This window comes from Coturnix japonica, chromosome 1, assembly GCF_054131305.1.
Source record: "Coturnix japonica strain WE chromosome 1, WE-NBRP24, whole genome shotgun sequence".
Taxonomy (NCBI): Eukaryota; Metazoa; Chordata; class Aves; order Galliformes; family Phasianidae; genus Coturnix; species Coturnix japonica.
In genome coordinates, this window is record NC_140663.1 from 113,212,774 (window position 1) to 113,232,557 (window position 19,784).

At 37.4% G+C, this 19,784-nt stretch overlaps 1 protein-coding gene and 1 long non-coding RNA gene across 13 annotated transcripts in view; one reads left to right on the forward strand and one right to left on the reverse strand.

Annotated features, from left to right (window-relative positions):
- Nucleotides 1-15,277, forward strand: part of LOC146762654 (uncharacterized) — a 30,963-nt gene extending 15,686 nt beyond the window's left edge. Inside the window, exon 3 of one of the 2 annotated variants that reach the window (XR_014940635.1) lies at nucleotides 15,196-15,277. This is a non-coding gene — a long non-coding RNA (uncharacterized LOC146762654). Of the gene's footprint in view, nucleotides 1-107; nucleotides 375-15,195 lie in introns of those variants that run through there. The other variant, XR_014940634.1, reaches the window with a different exon arrangement.
- The window catches only part of FRMPD4 (FERM and PDZ domain containing 4), a 325,110-nt gene that overhangs the window by 9,203 nt on the left and 296,123 nt on the right, over nucleotides 1-19,784 (reverse strand). For 7 of the 11 annotated variants that reach the window (XR_014940584.1, XR_014940585.1, XM_085531752.1 and 4 more), the window contains exons 6-13: nucleotides 13,146-13,250; nucleotides 12,142-12,249; nucleotides 8,816-8,947; nucleotides 5,572-5,691; nucleotides 4,768-4,904; nucleotides 3,592-3,718; nucleotides 1,233-1,322; nucleotides 504-686 (exon numbers count right to left, since the gene is read on the reverse strand). Coding sequence is in view for 9 of the 11 variants with exons in the window: in XM_085531752.1 (XP_085387878.1) it covers nucleotides 504-686; nucleotides 1,233-1,322; nucleotides 3,592-3,718; nucleotides 4,768-4,904; nucleotides 5,572-5,691; nucleotides 8,816-8,947; nucleotides 12,142-12,249; nucleotides 13,146-13,250 (1,002 nt within the window). In the remaining 2 variants the exon portion in view is untranslated. The remainder of the gene's footprint in view (nucleotides 1-503; nucleotides 687-1,232; nucleotides 1,323-3,591; nucleotides 3,719-4,767; nucleotides 4,905-5,571; nucleotides 5,692-8,815; nucleotides 8,948-12,141; nucleotides 12,250-13,145; nucleotides 13,251-19,784) is intronic. The other 4 variants (XM_085531769.1, XM_085531742.1, XM_015887144.3 and 1 more) reach the window with 1 other exon arrangement.

Here is a 19,784-nt window from a genome sequence, read left to right on the forward strand (position 1 = left end):
ATGTGGTTACCAGTGCCCTTAGTAGATAAAACACCGGGTTACATGGGATGCTGGTCTGATACAGCTGGCAAAACTCTAACAGTAATTACATTATTATGACTAAACAGGCTTCTAGCAGCTCAAGGAACTTCAAAAGAAGGTCAGTCTCATCATCACCTCTTCTCACCATGGAAATCAAGGAGTAAAACAACAAAGCAAATTGCCCAGGGGCAGCCAAGAGAAAAATCAGAAATAGAATGTAAGAGCAGCAAAGCACTCCTGTACATCATGGACCTCTCAGATTCCTAACAAGTGCTCCCCATGCACTCTGACAAAAAAAAAAAAAAAAAAAAAAAAGCAAAAAAAAAAAAGCAAAAAAAAAAAAAAGCTAAAAATGCAGTTTCAGGGTATTGCTCGTGAAAACATTTGGAACAGTTAGTACAATTTGAACAAATATTCAAAGAAAAACGGCAAAAACTTTATTTAAAGGCACTGTATCATCAGAAATCAACAAAAACACTTACTTTTACATCTAAGACATGCAGCTCAACTCTAACACTGCTTTCGTCTTCTGTAAACATCTCAATCCTGTTCACATGACTGAAGTCTGCTAGAAGAGCCACCAGGTTTGTTTTGGTGTTTATCACATGACTGATTCCATACCGTGGCCCTACTAACAAAGTCACTTCTGAACGCTTTTCTCCCTGCTTTAGCATAAAAAGGAAAAAAATAAAAGAAAATAAAACCATGATAGGCCACTGCTTTCTTTCATTTTCATGAAGATTGCTTTCCATGATTAAAGATCATCTTAATTTTCTAAGAAGATAAAACATAAAAGAGTACACAGTGTTGATAATTAATATAAAAATCAAAGGAATCTGCTCATGGATATTGACTGTACTGTAGTTTTTAGATGGATAGGTTGTTCGATGGACGGATGGAATTTCCTGCCATTAATCAAAAGTTTCTGTTATCAAGTGTTTTCCAGAGTAACAGTTTAAGTATTCTTTAGTTAATTGGATGGCATTATTGGCCAAATGGATGTCACCTATCCCCAAACCCTCAGCAAAAATTCAAATTAAAACAGGAATGTTATTTTCCACATGAAAAAAATAAAAAGACCAGTTCAATTTAACAATTACTTTTTAAAATGTACATTTGGAAATTCTAAAGGAAATTCTGTGGTCTAGTTTTTGCAAAGAGAGGAAGAAAATATCAGGAGAAGAGAAAGACTATTTAAAGAGAAATATTACCACTAGCGTTGCCTTGAAAACACGCCCTCCATATAATCGGAGATCACTGAGGAACTTTAGATAATGCACCTTAGCTTGCAGGGCAGACAGCTGAGGTAAGAGAAACAGGATTAAGATGTAGTGGTAGAAACCAACACATTACCAAGTTTTCAAAAATCAAAATGTATTAAAATGTATTCTAAGGAACTGAAATAAGAGCTCTTCAGAGTCTGAAACCAAACCATCAGATGCTTGAGATTCAGATGAGAAAACAGTTTTGTTCTTAAAATTCAAACTATGTTTTTTTAGTTCAAATGCATTGAGGATTTGGCTATGAGCTGCATGAGGGCACTGCAAGAACATCGTCACTGCTCCAATGAAGGGAAAATGTTAAAGTACTCAGGTTAAACAGCTGTTCATTGAGGGATTTCAAGGCCAGTCAACAGCTTTCAATTCACAATCATCAGCAGTTCTTAAACATTTATGTATTGATACAGAGAAAGAGATGAAAGAATTTTGTTTTGTTAGCTATGTGTGTTACATCTTGTTAGGTACTTGCAGCATATGGCATATTATTCCACCTCATTACTGCAATCTCAATTTTTTAAAATAAAATTATTCCACTATATTTAGTAGGGAATAAATCTGCAAGCCAAATATAGAACATCAATACATACAATCCTATCATGCAGTACATACCATAATTTACCTCCTTTTTCTCCTTTTAGCTTAAACTACCTACTTAAAAAGAACAAGCTGTAATATATTTTATGAGACTGAATGGAACCAAGAAATAGTTCATTTCACCCAAACGATCTGGAGCCAGAACTTACATATCCCTTGCGTAAATCTTTACATGTGGGCTTTATCAAGCTCATCTCATTTTCTATTCTCTCATCAGCCACTAGATTTCTAGCTCAAAAGCTTATTTGATCTCAAACAGCATTTTAAGAGTCCCTGAATTAAGGTCTTTTTAGACTCAAAAGTGGAAATGAATCTGAAGCAGAGAGCCAAGGGTGTAATGTGTTCCCCTTCCCTTCAGTAAGTGCTCAGTTGGATGGAGAAATATATTGGGCTTGTAAAAAAAGGGAGAGTCCTAAGAGTTACAAGCTGCCCCTCATGCAAAAAGAAACAAGACACCAGAGGCTTGTCCTAGTCTAGTACCTACAGGTGAAACAGAAGGTGATGACAAGCTCAGATCTTTGTTTCTGAAACTGCCTGCTAAAAAATACTGGGGAAGCACACAGTATATTTCCAAAGAGCATGTAGAAAAGAAAAAAGCAAAAATAACAAAGTCTGCTGCAGGAAGGCATTGTTGCAACTTCTTTTCTAACCAAGAATCAACACTGAATGCCACTGCCATCATCTGTGATTCCAGCAGCAGCGATGGCTCTCAACATACACTATTATGTTACACAAAAAGTAGATGGCATTATTTAGCTTTAACTTCAGCAGTACTAGAGACATACAGTGCTCCATTCAAAAAGATGACTTTTCTCCCTGAGCATTACAGGTCAAACACACAGATCTTCCAAGCAGGATTTCTGCTGATCATGATGAACCTTAGCTCAAACACCTGAAGTCTGGGGCTTTTCCCGATCAGAAGGAACAGAACGGAACTCCTGTTCATGGAGCAGAACACAGTTCATTTCGTCACTCTTATGTTCTGTTTATTGTCAGTGGAGACAAATAGGCATTTCTGGGACAAACAACCTGACCTATTTCTAATGTTTACTGTGGGATGGGATGAGTTGCTCCCTCAAGTGCCTCATTCTCCCTGTTGACTACGAAAGAGACCTCATTATGGTGTCTAAAACCAGACCCATAGCTATGCATTCAACAATATAAGTGCATTTCTCAGAGACATTGTCTTCCACATTTCTTTCCAACTGAAATGAAACCTTAGTGCTAAGAAAAGCATTTTAAAATAGCTTTGGTCAGTCCTATAAGGAGCAACATATCTAAAGCATAATAGAAAGCGTCCCTACAAACAGCATTTACACTGGCCCATGAGTTACTGTGTTTCAGATCATAGCATCAGAGAAAGAACAATAACATTCTAACAAGTATGCCATTAATAAGAAGCCATACATGAATTAAATATATATACATATCTTTATCATACCTGAAGTGTTAATAATCAGTTTTCTGACATTCTCCAGTTAAGAAGATAGTTTAGTTGGGGTATAATTAATTATTTTTAATTGCTCTTGGCTATGCTGTACCGAGCATAAGTTAAATTGTAAGTTAAATTGTCTATATTCTCTGAAAAAATAATGGCTAGGTGTTTTTCTAAAGGATTAATTGTATAGATTTCCCATGCATGCCACTCCTTCTGTTCTTTAAAAACATATTTTCCATTAAGATGCAAATGCAATACCTTTTTACCCGGAGGAACTAGGTTTTGATTTGCTTTGACAAGGTGTGAAAGTGCTTTCTTTATGTTCTTTTCTTTCATGCTTTGCAGCACAGCAGATGGAAGAAAAGTCTCTAATCCCCATTCTTTTCTGCAATAAAAAGCATATATTTAATTTCAAGTTCCTCTGATGACTTTTTATCTAAAGACTGGTGACTGTGAAGACAAGTGAACGAACTCCTGTAAACAGGAGAGTTAAGTCCAGAGTTTTGCAATAACACGTTATTTTCTATATTCAAACCATATGTTACTTATGAAGATGCTATAAAATGTATTTAATATCCTTTCTGTCACTTCTCTCTTTTCCAACATAACAGGCAGAAAAGAAGTTTACAATTTGTATGTTTATAATCTAGACTTTGTTAAATCCCAACTAATTACATAGGCAAGCACCATTATAGAATTGTTATATGAAAAGTTGTAGAAAAAGTCACAGAAAAGTTGCAGAAGACTTAACATCATATTTAATTTTAGTTTCTAAGGTTTTTTTTAGAACATGCAAATCTGCCAATCACTGTTTTTATCAGATTGCCATCTTGACAGCCTTTTCCCATCCTTTTGCCCAGATTGCTTTTCTATTTGATGCACCCCTTTTGACAGAAGGCTGACTCTTCACTTGTAAGTAGCTTTTGTTGATTCCTTAATAGGATTCAATATAGTAACAGAACAAAATTGTTTGTTTTTATCTTAGCAGATATGCACCAATCTCCATTATGGATTTTCTTCTTTCCTGGTAGTTCATTAAACATAAAGCCTAACCTCTCCTAGAAAGTCATGAGGATAATATAAAACAAATGCTCACTGGATTCTGCTGTATCTAAGAAATCTTTCAAATGGAACCTAAGGCCCTACAGTCATCTGATCCAAGAAATCAACTGAATCTACTGTAATAATCTACTAAAACCTTTGGATTCAGACTATATAAACTTAGAATTAATCTTATTTACATTTATAGCCTATCACACATGCTTAAACAGGTAACCAAATGGTAAGAGTATTGTCCATTCCTACAGCTCTCAACCCATTGGAATAAATTTCAGTAATGAATAACAAACTTAAAATAGGTACACACACATAAGAATATTAAAGAATCAAATGAATCTATGAGCTTTTAAAGATCACACTGTATTCTCAACTTACTCTATATATTTGAGGGAGATTTTCTGAGTTTGCTTGGTGGTCACAGTTGCAATATACATTTGTAGCGCAGCCAACCGCAGGGCAATGTCGTATTTCAGTTCTGGTCCAAATCTTTCCTGAACCACATCATTACAGCTCTGCCAAGGAACCAGTAGAGGGAGCATCAAGTTCAAAAATGTTGCAATAAAATTATAATCCATTTTCTTAAAATGAGCACTTTGCTGGAGAAAACCTGAACTCAGAAATCAGACCATACTGAAAGTAGAACTGCTGCTCTCAAAGATGTCAGATGCTCACCTGGATAAAGGTACTTCTGGGGAATGCAAGTTCATCCTTCCTCTGAGGAACTGAGTAATCTTCTTTCATGAGTATTGGGAGGGTGCTAGACTATCTAGGCTCAGGACAGTAGAACTCTGTCTGGTGAGATGCCCAGGAGAAGAACCACATTGCTCATACATCAGTTTTCTCATCCATTTTACTGGAAGTCCCTTTTCAGACACTATTTCTGTCTGATATTGTAATACCAGAAGTAAGTATAAGCAATTACTTTGGCTTTGCTCATTTCAAAAGCCTAATATATTTCAGAAAGACATCAAAGCATCTCTATTCAGCAGGACTTAGGAAGGAAAGGAACTTTGCAGATGATAAAGATTTGTACATTCCCCAAGTGTATTGGCTTTATGCAGCAAAAACATAACCCAGGCCACCTCACTTTCGTACATGAAGATATATATATATATGTATACACTGAGTACAGTCATCTTTTTAATTCTTTTTGTTAACAATGCCCATGCTTTCACTTACCTGTACATAAAGATATTCAAAAGCAACTGGATCTCTTCTTAAAAGATCAATGGGATCCTTTGGGACAAAGCTAATCCTGAAAAGACATCTCATTTTATGCGAGCTTGGCCTCTGAGTCACCTAGGAGAGCAGAACAACCATAATATTGTATCAGTTCCTGTTGTGCAATAGTCTGTAGTCATGGGCACTGACTCTCCTTTAAGAGAAATGTAACAAAAAAAATAATTCAGCCCAACAGCGAGCTTTATTATGGGCTCATTAAGTATTGCACATCAGAATATCAGATATATATATAATCTCATGGAAAGAATTTTAAACTTACATAGGCATGACTGCCTAATGTGACTCATTCTCAAAGCACTGGAATTCATTTATTCAAAGTCAGAGTGAGAAGAGAGAAAAAACCAAACCCAAGTAAAATAAAGATGTTGAGGAGCATTGGTCCTAAGACGGACTCCCATGGGACACTACTTGTGAACAGCAACCACAATGAACCATTGGGAACAGCCCACTGACTACAACCATCCACCTAATCCTTTATTCCCTCTATAGTCTACTCTTCAAATCCATTTCTTGCCAATTCAGAGATAAGGATAAGGTGTGGGATCATGTCAAAAGCATTGCACAAGTCCAAGTAGATGACATCAGCTGCTCTTCCCGTGTCCACTGATGCTGTCATCCCATCATAGAAATCTACCAGATTGGTCAGACACTATCTGTCCTTGGTGAAGTCGTGCTGGCTGTCATTTCCTCATCTCTTATGTACCTTAACATGTCTTCCTAGGCACAGACATGAGGCTCACCAGCCTGCAGTTCCCCAGGTCTTCCTTTCTCCCTTTCTTAAAAATGAGAGTGACATTTCCTTTTTCTGGGGACTTTGCCTGACAGCCACAATTTTTCAAATATGATGGAGAGAGTCTTGGCAGCCATATATAAGCCTATTACTTCAGAACCCTGGGACATAAAGAACTTGTTAAGTACCTCAGCCTTCTTCATGTCTGAGGAGGCTCTCTCCCTTTTTGTTTATCAGAGTGGGTACTGTCTCTTTTGCATGACTCTTCTGCCCAATGTATCTAAAGAATTATTGCTGTCTTTCACATCCCTCACCAAGTTCAACATGATCTTCACCTTGGCTTTACTGATGCCATCCATGCACATCAGGTCAGCAACCCTATATTCTTCCTAGGCCACCCATCTCCACTTCCACAGCTTATGCTTTTCATCTCTTCCCTTCAGCCTAACCAAAAGGTTCTTGCTCAGACATGCTGGTTTTCTGCCTCATTTGCCTGATTTCTCATTCTGGGGGATAGGGCGCTCTTGTGCTTTCAGGAAGGCATCCTTAAAGTGCTGCCAGCTCTGTTCTGTTCCTTTGTCCCTAAGGTGAGTTTCCCAGTGCATCTCATCCAACAATTTCTTAAACTGACTGAAATTTGCACTCCTGCAGTTCAGGATCCAGACCTCACTCTTTGCCAGGCCTGTGTTCCTCAAGATCATGAACTCAACCAGGACATGGACATTGCAGCTCAGGCTGCCTCTGATCTTAACTTCTTTAATTACGTCCACCTGTGTTGTTTTCCCAGCGGATATATGGGTGGTTGAAATTTCCCACGAGAATGAGAACCCATGAGTACCACTGCTTTAATCCAATAGAAAATTTGCAAGAGGTGTCTTTTCAATTTTCTTGAGTCGTTATGGATTAAGATACATACCCTAAAATTCTGACCAAAACAGGTATCTCCCATCATCACTTAAGAAGCTCAAAAATACTCTTTTTGTTAGCACAACTGCTTAATAAGAATATAATACAGTAACCTGGACATATTTACTGGGCACCATCAAAGAGCTAATAAATAACTGGATGAAAGAGTAACAGTCCAGTAACACTATTGTGAGCCCTGGTCAGCAGCAACACTATAATAGCAAATTAGAGTATTGCTGACTTTACAGGAACTTCAAAGGATAAATTAATGTAGTTTATGTAGTTTATTTAATTAGGCTCATGTAGTCTGAAAGTTAGTGTACTTTACTATCAGCATCTTTAATTGAGAAGAATATACTTTTAAAATTCTCCAACCGGCAGTCTGTATAGCACTAACAATGTTCAGAATGTGTGTTTATCGCACATTGTCTCTGACCTCATTCCAAGTATCCAGACGTAATCTGGATGTATAAACAAAACCTTGGGATGGGACTTTCAAAAGCTCTCTGTGTTGGTTTATTCTGATCCCTCTGATTTCAATGGGAACTTTACCAGTTACTTCAAAGAGAGACAGCTAGGCCATGAGAGCCTGCACTGAGTACTCCTGGATATTGAGCATTCATTGAGTAGCTTGTACCATGGAAAAGGAATGCTAACATAGCAAAGCTAAATGCTTTTAGATTAGAACACACTAGAAAGACCATGAGTGGCTGAACTGACTTCCTTCATACCACTGCACAGAGTGTAGTTATACGATTGAGGAAATTCTGGCATTTAAATTAAAATACTGTTTTTCTCTTTTAAAATATCCATTTATATATATATTTTTTAAATTTAGGTGAAAAAGCTAAAAATGCAAGCACTCTCCTGGCTCACAGAAATGGCATGGAGAATTTCAGGCTAAACAGCCTGGCCAAAAGGAATAGCAGCTGAAAATAGGGTTGTCTGCTGGGAGTCATGAAATAACTTTACATCTACTCAGAACTGGCCTGTCAGCAGCCTCATTTGCCTCCCTGATCTAAGAAAAAAATCCACAACAGCATTTTTTGAGTCACAGAAATGACATAATGTATCACTGCAAAACATGACAAACAGCTTCATCAGAAGGAGTATTGTTTCCTGCTATCCAGATACAGATCTGCATAATCAGACAAGAATCAAAGACCAAAATATACACTTAAAGGAATTTTGGCAGACTGGGGTTCTTAGAACTATTGCAGTAGATTTTCCAGCTATTGAGAATACTCATTAGCTGTGTCACCTATGACACAAAGAATGACACTGATAAATATTTTCTATAAGTTTGATGTATGATGAACTTTTTAGTACACTTTAATGGCCAAGTGAAGCAATGACATGTGATGCCTATGTAGCAGAAAAATAACTATTCCATGGCAACTTGATTCTTATAACCACATCTAAATACCGCCACTGTTTGACAAAAAATCTTGCAGTTAACTCACTTGAATAGTTAAAAGTTATGTAATAGTTAAATATACTGATAAAAAAGTGTCTTTCACATCTTTCACATACAATTCTACAAACCTGAGTTAGAGTCTCCTGTTCATGTAGCAAAAGAAGTTTTGTTCCAGATCCTTCCACTCTTTGCTCCAGCATCAGTGAAAAGTGTTCAATACACTTGATGGAAAGCTTTTCTTGCAGTGTTAAGATGACATCCTAATTCACAAAAGATTTATAAAATACAATTTAATTTAGGAAAAGCTTGGGTTCAAGTTCTTCATACATTCTGCACATATATAGCTTGGGACGGAAGCCCAGAGATTACAGGAGAGGATGGTTGTATTTCATGCATGTTCTCCATGAGACAGAAGTCAACACCTCTATTCACCATGGGGAAAAAATGATGCCTTTTTATTCAAACACCTCTAGTAACAGATATGTATGCAAAAACAAATAAACAAACAATAAACCACAACATACGTACAGTGAAATAACAGCTTTCTGTGCAGCTTAATATGTGGATCATACTTGTATGGCCCTTAAATCATATTTCTTTGTCTCTCTGTAGATAGAACCTCCCCATCAGAAAATGAAAGAGGACCTTCTCACTCTGTTTTTTACTTATCACAGAATCATAGAATCACAGCATGGTTTGGGTTGGAAGGGACCTCAAAGCCCACCCAGCCCCAACCCCTGCTGTGGGCAGGGCTGCCCCCCACCAGCTCAGGCTGTCCAGAGCCCCATCCAACCTGGCCTTGAGGGCCTACAGGGATGGGGCACCACAGTTTCTCTGGGCAGCTGTGCCAGAACCTCACCAACCCCTCTGTAAAGAATTTCCTCCTAACATCTATCCTGAAACTCCTCTCTTTTCTTTTAAAACCGTTCTCCCTTGACCTATCACTATCAGACCATACAAAAGGTCTGTCTCTCTCCTGCTTTTAAGCTCCTTTAAAGTACTGAAGGGTCGCAATGATGTATCTCTGGAGCCTTTACTTTTCCAGAATGAACAAGTCTGGTTTCTTCCCTTACTTTTGAGACAGGGCCACCATAGGATATAAAAAGAATTTATAAGTCCAAGGCAAAAATTAAACAAATAGCCTTTCTTTGCTCTTAGGGCATGTTGATTTTCTTTTGAAATCCACTTATTGATACTTGTGTTTAATGAGTATACTTGAGTTTAAAACACTGATGGAAAACTCAGTGATGATACCTGTGCCAAGCAGCAGCTCTAAATACAGGGATCAACTCAAGCCATAGTATAAAACTCATTTCCAAACAGGTTTTATTATTTTTTTTTCACATTGGCTTACATCCAAGGGGAATCAGTATGAGAACAACTGTTTCTGAAAGAACAGCTAAACAAACCTCAAAAAAACATTTGACCAATCTGTACTTTACTTTCACAGAATGCTTTGTAAATATACCTAGAGTATTATTTCATCTGGAAAGGTATCTTTTGCTTTAATGAATACAGTAGCAAAATGAAATGTATAATAACCTGTCTTATAAAATAGTTTCACATTATGCTCGTAAAAAGATTAAAGTATTTCTATCTAAGAGATTTTTAGATATGCATAAGTATCCAGATGGATAGAATTTACTTTGGAGATCATGCTGAATCATAATCCAAGTGTTTTAAAATAAGTTAGGAAGATTAACTGATCAATTACAGTGCGTTTATTGAAAATCAACGTCACATTGGTGGAAGGATGAAACATGTATGTAGGAGGAGGGGGCAAACTCTGTATGCTGTAAAGAATAAAAGACAGTATTAATGGATAGCAAGCAACTGCTCTAAATAACAGAGGTTGATACTGCACTGTTTTTACTAAAGTGGAATTTATTGCCTCTACATTAAATCTACTTAAACTCCTGAACACTGCCTAAACACAAGAGGTGTAACAGTAACATGAGGAGACATAGTTTATGAGCTGGTAATAAGGCACTTACAGTACATTGTTTGCTGCTAACTGTAAGCAGCAAACAATTCCTACAAATAATCATAATGACTAAAGGTCAAAGCAGGCTTCAGGATTAGTACAGCTAGGTCATGGAACCCACATGGGTATCTTCCAGTTAGATATACGATCTTACAGTACATGATATAGCCATGACAGAACAACCAAAAAACTCGTGTGAGCCAGACTGGTCTTAAGAAGCAAAATATCCTGAAACAGGTTGGCTGGTTGGTTTCACGCTTATAATATAAAAAACTAAAAAGGGGGCTCATAGGAAAGTGGGTTCATAGGCCTTAGAAGGATATGGAGACGTCAGTATCTACATAAAATATGACTTCTAATTTTTCACCCAACCAAATTCTCAAAATAACTGAAGAACTTGCTTATCTCACAGTTATAAAACGGAGGTTTTTAGGCATTCCTTGAATTCAATTTATGCCTTCCTTAAGTGTATAGATGAGCTATAATCAGAAGTTGCAGACCGTTCTTGCATAGAACTTCAATATCTGTTTTGCCCTTTCACCTGAAGACTGGAGTAAAATGCCCTGTGTTTAACCCAGTTAAATCACTCTCCTTGCCATTCCAATTGATTAAGCATACTACATAATCACAGTGTGCAGAAAACCAGACTTTCTTCAAATATGTGTAACATTACAATCTCTGAATGCTAGCAAAAGCTAGCATGACAGTTGAAAATCGCCTCCTCACCCTCTGCTGCTTATTCCCACCCATACATCTCCCATCTCAATGTCACAAGGTGCATGCTACTGTGCAGTGACCTAGATTTGGTAACTGATCTGGGTTAAAACTAGCTCACCCAAATAAAATCCTTGAGAGAACAGCAGCATGCCCAACAGTGCTAGTCTTGCTGTTTAGTATACTGCTCCATGGCACTGACAAACATCAACAATGGCTCTGATTTAGGAAGGTACATTAAATAATGTCACAGACACTCCCCTGTAGCCTGGATTGCATGCCAGGGCTTCACCACTTTATTTCTCTATTTGAAAAGTGCCACAGAAAGTTTAGATGACATTACACTGAGATAAGCAATTTATTACCAGCGTAATCCTACTGTATCCCATCACAAGTTCACAGGATGGTAGTCTAGATGATATTCAATTAGCAACTAACATCTTAATCTTTTAAGATCTTGACTTTTGCTGACAAATCTTACTAGTATTTGGCAGCATATCAAAGTGGCATGTCCATGCAATTTTAATTGGACTCCAGCCACATTAAAAAAATCACTCTACTTTTTCTTCATTGACAATACAACACATTTTAAGCAGGTGAAAAATGGACCAAAACCTCATTATTCCTTAGCTGTGAATCCGGCTCCAGTTGAAGACACTATTGATTTTATTCTTTGAGCATACAAAGTAAAAAGCAATTACTGAAGGTCTTGCAAGACAGTTAAGCAGCATTCTTAGCATTGCGTATCAAGCCTACCTTTATTGAAGTGCTGCAGTCAAAACGGAAAGATTTGGTTTGTCCATTTTCAAGATACACCTTCAGAACATTTGGCATGAAAAGAAGTGAATTGTCCTTAACTGTCTCCTGCCAAGCAAATCAGTGAATCATATTACAAAACGTAACAAGGGAAACCAAAATGTTTTTCTACAAAGAACATCAATCAGATGTAAAGGTATCTGAAGATGAGTTTGTTGAGTTAAATTTATAGCAGAATCCACAAAGCCCTGCAAGTGTCCAGCCATGCTTGTTACAGCCATACTTTATTGCTCTCTTTCTTGGAAAAATATAAGCTTTCACTTACATTTTATGTCTGACTTGGAATACTTTATTTCCCTAAACACTGTATCTCAGCAAAAATGCTACCTCTGATGCTGAAACATTTTCAGTAGAATAGAAAAATATATACCTGTTTCTCTGAATAAAGGGAGCTCTTTATTATCTTTACAAAACAGGAACTGCAGATTCATTAGCAACAACTACAAAAACAACGTTTTACATTCTCTTTTATAGCAAGGTATTAAATGCTAATCTCTGTCCTTATTTAAGAAGAGTAACATATAATATTGCTAATAAACAGTGGCAATTCATAAACAACTCAAAACCACTTCAGGTTGATAAAACAAATCTCAAAGAGGTCCCTAAGGTAGTGTTAATCTGTTTTGCTGGCAGGCTACTTGCCTTGAGTTAATGATTTTCTTTATGTATTAAAGAGTATAAAGAAAGACATATATGTGCTATCATCACAAAATCCTCTAGCACTTTAGTTTTATTTTAAGAAGGGAATTTTCACAATATTATAGGCCCAGTGGACTTTAAAAACAGATCTTCTTGAAACTTCAAAAACAGAAAAACCCTCCCCTTCGTAAGCCTATCACTCCTGTTCCTGTTCCTGCTTTATAATTCCCTCCATTTCTAGCCTGGAAGCATACCTTTGGATGAAATGCTCAGTCCTTCCTAAGCTGAAATAGTTGAATACTCACCGATACCTGGCCATTGATTATTACTTCTTCTGAGAATCGCACTTTGACAGGATTGGACTTCAATCTTGCCTTTTTTGCAGCACTAATAAAAGCTGATTTAGGAGACTGGAAGGAAAAGATGATGACAAAACAGATCACATAAATTCAAGTTAACACCTAGCATTAATTTTTCATTTTTTTCCTGTTTCTCAGACTCTGGGAACTCCACATATACAGCAACACTTTGCACACCATTCACCGAAGAATAGAAACATAGTCAAACCATAATGCTTCCAGAAATAATACACGTACACATACACACACGGAGTCACAGATGTACTGAAATGTATGGGGCTCTTAGCGTATGTACAAATTGCTTGTAGATCACTGTAAAGCAAACTTGGCTGCATGAATGAATGCTGTTCAGTGAGCAGTGCACCATCTTTCCTTCAAACTCCAAATTAAGAATTTTTTCTTAAGTCTGTCATCCACTACACACAGATATGAACACAGCTTCTGTAAAGAAAAGTGTCTGAGAGCTCTACAAGTACAGTGACACCTCATTATATAAGCTCACTTTAAAGTAGAGATTAGAACCGCCAAGAGGCACATGCAGGTTTCTCCTGGAAGTATCCCCTACACAAACCTTGTAAACAGCTTTGCTACCAGAGGTCAGACATCTTCTGCACCTCATCGATTAAAAGATCAGACATTTTCCGAATTTTCTTCTGTGAACTTGTTGACTTTTACCTGTTACACCTGAATCACCTGAGATCCAAGTGTTCAGGCCTTGGAAAAAAAAAATCCTCTCCAGATAAGTGGGGTTTGGGATATCTGACCAACTGGGATATCTGACCAATTTCTGGTCTTGTTGAAAATCACTGTGCTCCCTGAGGCCAGATTATGGTATATTTGTTTTAGCAAGATATGAATCAGGACTTTCAGAATCTTATCCTTTTTCTGAGAAGTGGACTCATTAGTTTTCAATACAGAAAATACTAACTCATGTTTTTCTGCTTATGAGAAATTAGGGCAGGGATCAGTGGTGATGATTCTGGAATAACTTCCTATTATCACAGCAGCGTCACAGCAGTTCTTGTAAAGACTGAAGGTCTTGTCACCATCACTCAATTTTTTGACTTGACTAATCTGCAGGAGTGATGGAGTAGTTCAATGCCCCTTGTTACCATAGGCTCAGCATCAAGCAGGATGAGCAAGGGATGAAAGATGCCTCATTGTCCCAAGAAAAATCACAGTCATCTTATATCTCCCAGAAATAGCACAGCTACCTGACAATTGCTGGAGTGCAAAACAGAAAGAGGGATTAAAAATGAACACTTACTTGTTTTTATAGTTCATTCTTACCTCTTCTCTAACAACTACATCCATATACACCTTTAACCAGTAAATACAGAAAGTTTAACTCCAATAACAAACCAAGCTCAGTTTCTAAAACCAGTGTAAAAATGTAGAAGGATTGCAGAAGATTGGAAACAGTAATAGCGTCTGGATAGGAAGCTAGGAGGTATGGTTTAGGTGTTTTCTGTAGGTATGGTAAAAGGAGGACGGTTGGACTAGATGATCTTATAGGTCCTTTCCAACCTTATGATTCTATGATCGTATAATAGAAGGAGGAAAAAAAACGTTAAAAAGAGCCAGTGTCTCAGGATAAGGGACAAAAAACAATACACTTCAACAAGAAGAAGAAACATAGAAATGCTGGAGTGCTTACATACTGTAGTCTAGAGATGAATTCCTAGAAAGACTCAGGTTACAGTAATACCATGACAAATATAATCATACGCATGCCTTGTCTAATTTCCCTCCTCCTCAAGTAATCCCTTCCTGCAGTGTGCATGGGAGATATTCTACATGGCAGCCAATAATGGACTGCATCCCGTCTGCTCCTGCTGTCATGGAACAGCACAGCTATCTGAGTTGTCTGACTGGCTTTCCTTTGCAAGGGCAAGGGGAAAGGAGTAGTTTTCACTAGCTCGTCTTGTTGGATGGGCCTTTTTACAGCTGTTTGTCCTTATCACAGGTGAGTCACCAGCATGGCTTCTCTTTACAGGCAGGCTGCTGAATTTTCTTCTAGATTCTGGCAAGCTTATTCCCATGGAGCAAATATGGCAATTTGGTAAGTGGTGTTGTTTCCTTCTACAACCTCACATTTCACTTGCAGAGAGCACAAGCACTTATATTACTGAAAAAACAGGGATTGAAAATTGACCGTTGATGAGCCCAACAAGACTGCAAGGTTTGATCACATCTGCGTTCCCTGCGTCTCCTCTGAGTCATGGGTTTAATGTGCATTAGTGCACAGCCAGAGAAGCATATTGTGGCCAGGTACAAAATGTACAGCTTCCCACCCTTTTCATTTCTGCTGACACTTCCTCCTGCATATAGTGAAGGGGCTGCAACTCAGGCCCCTTGCCAGACCCTCTGAGTAAGCGTGCAAGTTTGTTGCTTTGTACAGTGAAAACTCAACCAGCTGCGATGATTGTTTGGAAGGGCATTGGGTGTTTAAGAGGTTTGAGTAGTATCACAGCTTAGGCATTTAATTGCACAGTCTCATTGTTTCTATCTATCTCTGCATCAACTTGGCACTTGACATTTTCCCTTCAAGAAAGGATCTACTTCTAAAAAAATGAGGCAAATACCTATGAAAAATTTGATTTTGATGATCAAAACTTGCTTGTCTAACAAAACATTAGCAAAATGATATGCCATTCTATTATATTTTAATGCCTTTGGATGTGTTGGCAAAGAATGCTATTAATTAACGACTCTCACAGTGCCATTTTCATTTGTTTCTGATATTCTCTCTGTCTTTTAGCCAAATGGAAGCCATTATCCTCAGTTAATGACCTTAAGCAAGAGGTGTTTACAATACTGCAAAACATTTATCAGTGCAACTAAAGTATTTGCAGTGTCACAGATAAAAACAGCTTAATTAGGGTGACTTTAGTAAAATGAGGGGGCATTTTAACAATGAGTCAAAATACTTCAACAACGGCGAATTTCACACTGTGTGACCTAAGCAGTGTTTTGTTAAAAGCTCAAATTTATCAGAAATTTAAATAATCTTTACTTGTTTGCACAGAACTCGGCAAAAAATCAGCTCATAATTTCAACACTGCTTAGAGAAACTGCTAACAAGTGAGATGAGTCATTGCTTAGAGATCCACTTAGAGAAAATGACGGTGAAGACTGAGACTCCCCTTTTATACCCAACTTATCGGGGAGAGCAATATATGTGCGTCCCATTAGATGAGTAGTCACAAAGCATGGGAGACTACCACAATAAGAAGAGGCTTTCTGGAAAGCATTGTTTTTCTAATGTTATGGACTTTTCAGAATCAGATTCTATTTTTGACAGCAGCCTTGTCGTAGGATATTTTTGGACACCTGTTTGAAACAATACCCTTCATTTTGAGGGAAACTGCTTTTCAATGAAAATAAGACTGCCTAGTATTTTGTCCACTTTTGCAAGTAAACAAATTGGGAGTCCGTTCCAGGTGAAATGGTCTTTATCTGCAACAAAAGCCCCTTTGAATCACCTCTTTCTGGTAGAGTGCTTGTCATGGAGTTATCTAGATCAACCTATATATGAAAATGGGTAGTGAGATGGGAGTTGAGCTCAAGGAAACAGTGCAGCAGCAAGGATCTAAGGAGGACCGCTTATTTTACTAACCATGATATCGGAATGCAAGATAACACACTATGATTCAAATTGAATTCAATTGAATTATATAATTGAATTATAAAATTGAAATTGAGGCTAATAAATCAAGAGAGAGAGAATTTTCTGAAGATCGAGAAGCCTACTTTGGAACTGAAGGCACTACAGCTTGGAAGCACACCCACACCCACTGCCAGGCAGTGAGAGAGAGAGCCAGCATCACTTCCGTGAGGTGTTTCCTTCTCTGACCGTGAGGTCCTCTGGAACGTGTAGTTCCTCTCTGTGCTCCACATGATGTTATGATGTGGAATACCAATAGCAAGAATTACACAACCATGACAGTGGTGCAAGAACAAAACTTTGACTCATCTTCAAGGAAAAGGATTTAGCTCCTAGAAGAGGATATTGTAGTGCTAAGCTACCACGAAGGAGATGTCAAGGCAGCAATATGGGATAGTCCCAAAGGTGAAAGGAAAACCTTCTTCATGACAATGAATGTCAAATCAGACAGAAATGAGGTAGTTTTAAATAGCCAGACTGTACATATGCAATTAATGTTAAGCATGTTACTCATAATTAGTTATTAGTTTAATAAGAAATACTATGTTTCTTAGGAAATAGGGAATAATTGCACGACTGCAAAAAATGTGTTGACTTTTTGGTCCATCCCTAAAGGCAATTATGTGAAACAAAATTTAGCAAGCAAAGAAAACGTGAGTAAGAGGAAGTATTAAATTTATTAAGAGGAACAGTACGTAATGCCCAAAGGCAAACTAAAACCCACTATTCAGAGCTGTGAGCAAGGCTGAAACAACACTGGCTCACAAGAGCATTGTAGAAGAGCAGGTAGAGACATGTAAGTAATAATGTTGAGAAATTTTACCATGCAGTAATTTGTTATCACCACAGGGCACTGACAGATCATCATCAGGAGTATTTCTTTGTTAAACTTAGCACAAATTGAAATGCTGAAATGCCAGTCAGATTTGGGTTCTCTCTTAAATTCCTATTTTGTTCTTCCTAAACAATGTGATATACCAGGGAAATTATATTTGCATCAGATATATTTTACTATTGTTAGATGGTAATCTAATCTACATGCCAGCAGAGGAATAGCCAAATCTTACTTTAACCCAGGCACTGCAAAAAATTCAAGAAGTTCCATCTACATTAAATTATTAAATTAAATTATTGTCCCCAAAACCACAAGTGAAATCACAGACCTGTTTTGGATTTGGTGGAATGTACAGACCTCAAATGTGGAGAGATTTATAAAATACAATCCACTGGCCTTCTGGGTTCCTGCTTCCCCAAAATTCAGCTCATTACATTGTCAGATTACAATTCTAAATTAATGATTGTTTCTCATAGATATGAATTGACTTTGTCACGAGGACTTTTGGGAATGAAAGAAACTTTTGGTCCATACAAAACTAAGCATTAAAAATGAAAGATAATGCTAATGATAATGCATCAGAGATAGGAGATGAAGAGATAGGCCTAATGAAGAGGGAAGAGACCAACTGTTAGGGAGAAAGACTGAAGAAAGAACTAGACAGAGGAATGGGTGGACAGGCTAAAAGAGCTTTCTTTTTGCTGAGATTACATGGAAGTTCACAAAGAATTTTCTCACAGTGTTCACTGATGAACAGACTGCATATTTTGCACAACCATATTCCATAAAAATCTGTACAGCCAAAGAAGAAGCCTTCTGAAAGAAAGGACAGGAGCAGCAGCGCTCACCAGCATTTGCACAAAGGTGAAAGATGAAGGCTGTACAGCACAGTTTTGACGTGAGTGGAGTCTGGTTCAAACAAGAAAGAGTTGCTGGGAAAAGGCCTTGTACAAACCTATGTTTGTAAAAAGGAAGAAAGTAATGTTACATTTATCAGTAACCACACCATGATCTCTGAAAATGTAGAATTAAAGCAATGCATACAACTGACTGTACTAAAAAAAGCTCATATGAAGATATGAGGAGGAAAAAGTACAAAAGATGGCTGTTAAAAAGGCCATAATGAGTAGAATTAAAAAAAAGTTAGCATTTCTACACGGCCCTTACATCATCAAGTAGTAAATATCACCCTGTTCAACGCTCATATCTGACTTCTGAATGCTTCCTAAAACTACAGCCCTGGGATTTTTTTCTCACTTTTGAAGTCTTTGGGATGGACCTGTTTATTTTTTATACCCATCTTTGCAACCACAATTCTGGATATTGTAGTTGTTCTTATTAAATGACTTCATAAGGCAAAGCAGCATGAAAAATGCTGTCTCAACGGGATCATTTGCTGCTACTTCATTACAAGTCAGAAGTAAGTGTTGTCTATCAATTTTCTGTAAACATTTTATCTTAGACATGTAACTATGCTGTAACAAGAAGCATCTCTTTCAAATGAAAGCAAAACCCACAGAATAAGTTGTATTTTTTTCCATAACAAAGCTTATGCACAGCAAAATTGCAACAGGCTTAGCTGGGCCTGGACTGTATCCAAGGAACTTAAGAGATTAATCATGAGAGCAACTTATCAAATTATCTCTAGGCATAAAATCTGATGAGATAACAAAACAGGCAGGTTATTTGTTTTGAGCAGTACTTAAAACTTAATAAGGCATCAATAAAAATGATAGTCCACTTACAGAATAAAATGCCCAGAAATTATAATCAAGAGTTACACTTGCAAAAATCAAAACTTTAAACTGCTACAAGTGTTTCAGTCATGTTCTTATGAGCAGTGGTAATATTAACACAGGAGAGATTTTTAGATTGATGGAAAGAACAAGAAAACTCTAATGCTTTAGCTTGGTAACAGTTAAATTAAATTTTAATGAGTTTAAGCATGAAACAAAACAGAACGTACTTAAGCAAAATGATTTGCAAAAGCTTTGAAAATTACCAGGTGAGCTACACAGTACTATAAATCTAAATTACTTCTACCTTCACCTGCAATCATAAAGAATGGTTAATTTAAAAGGAT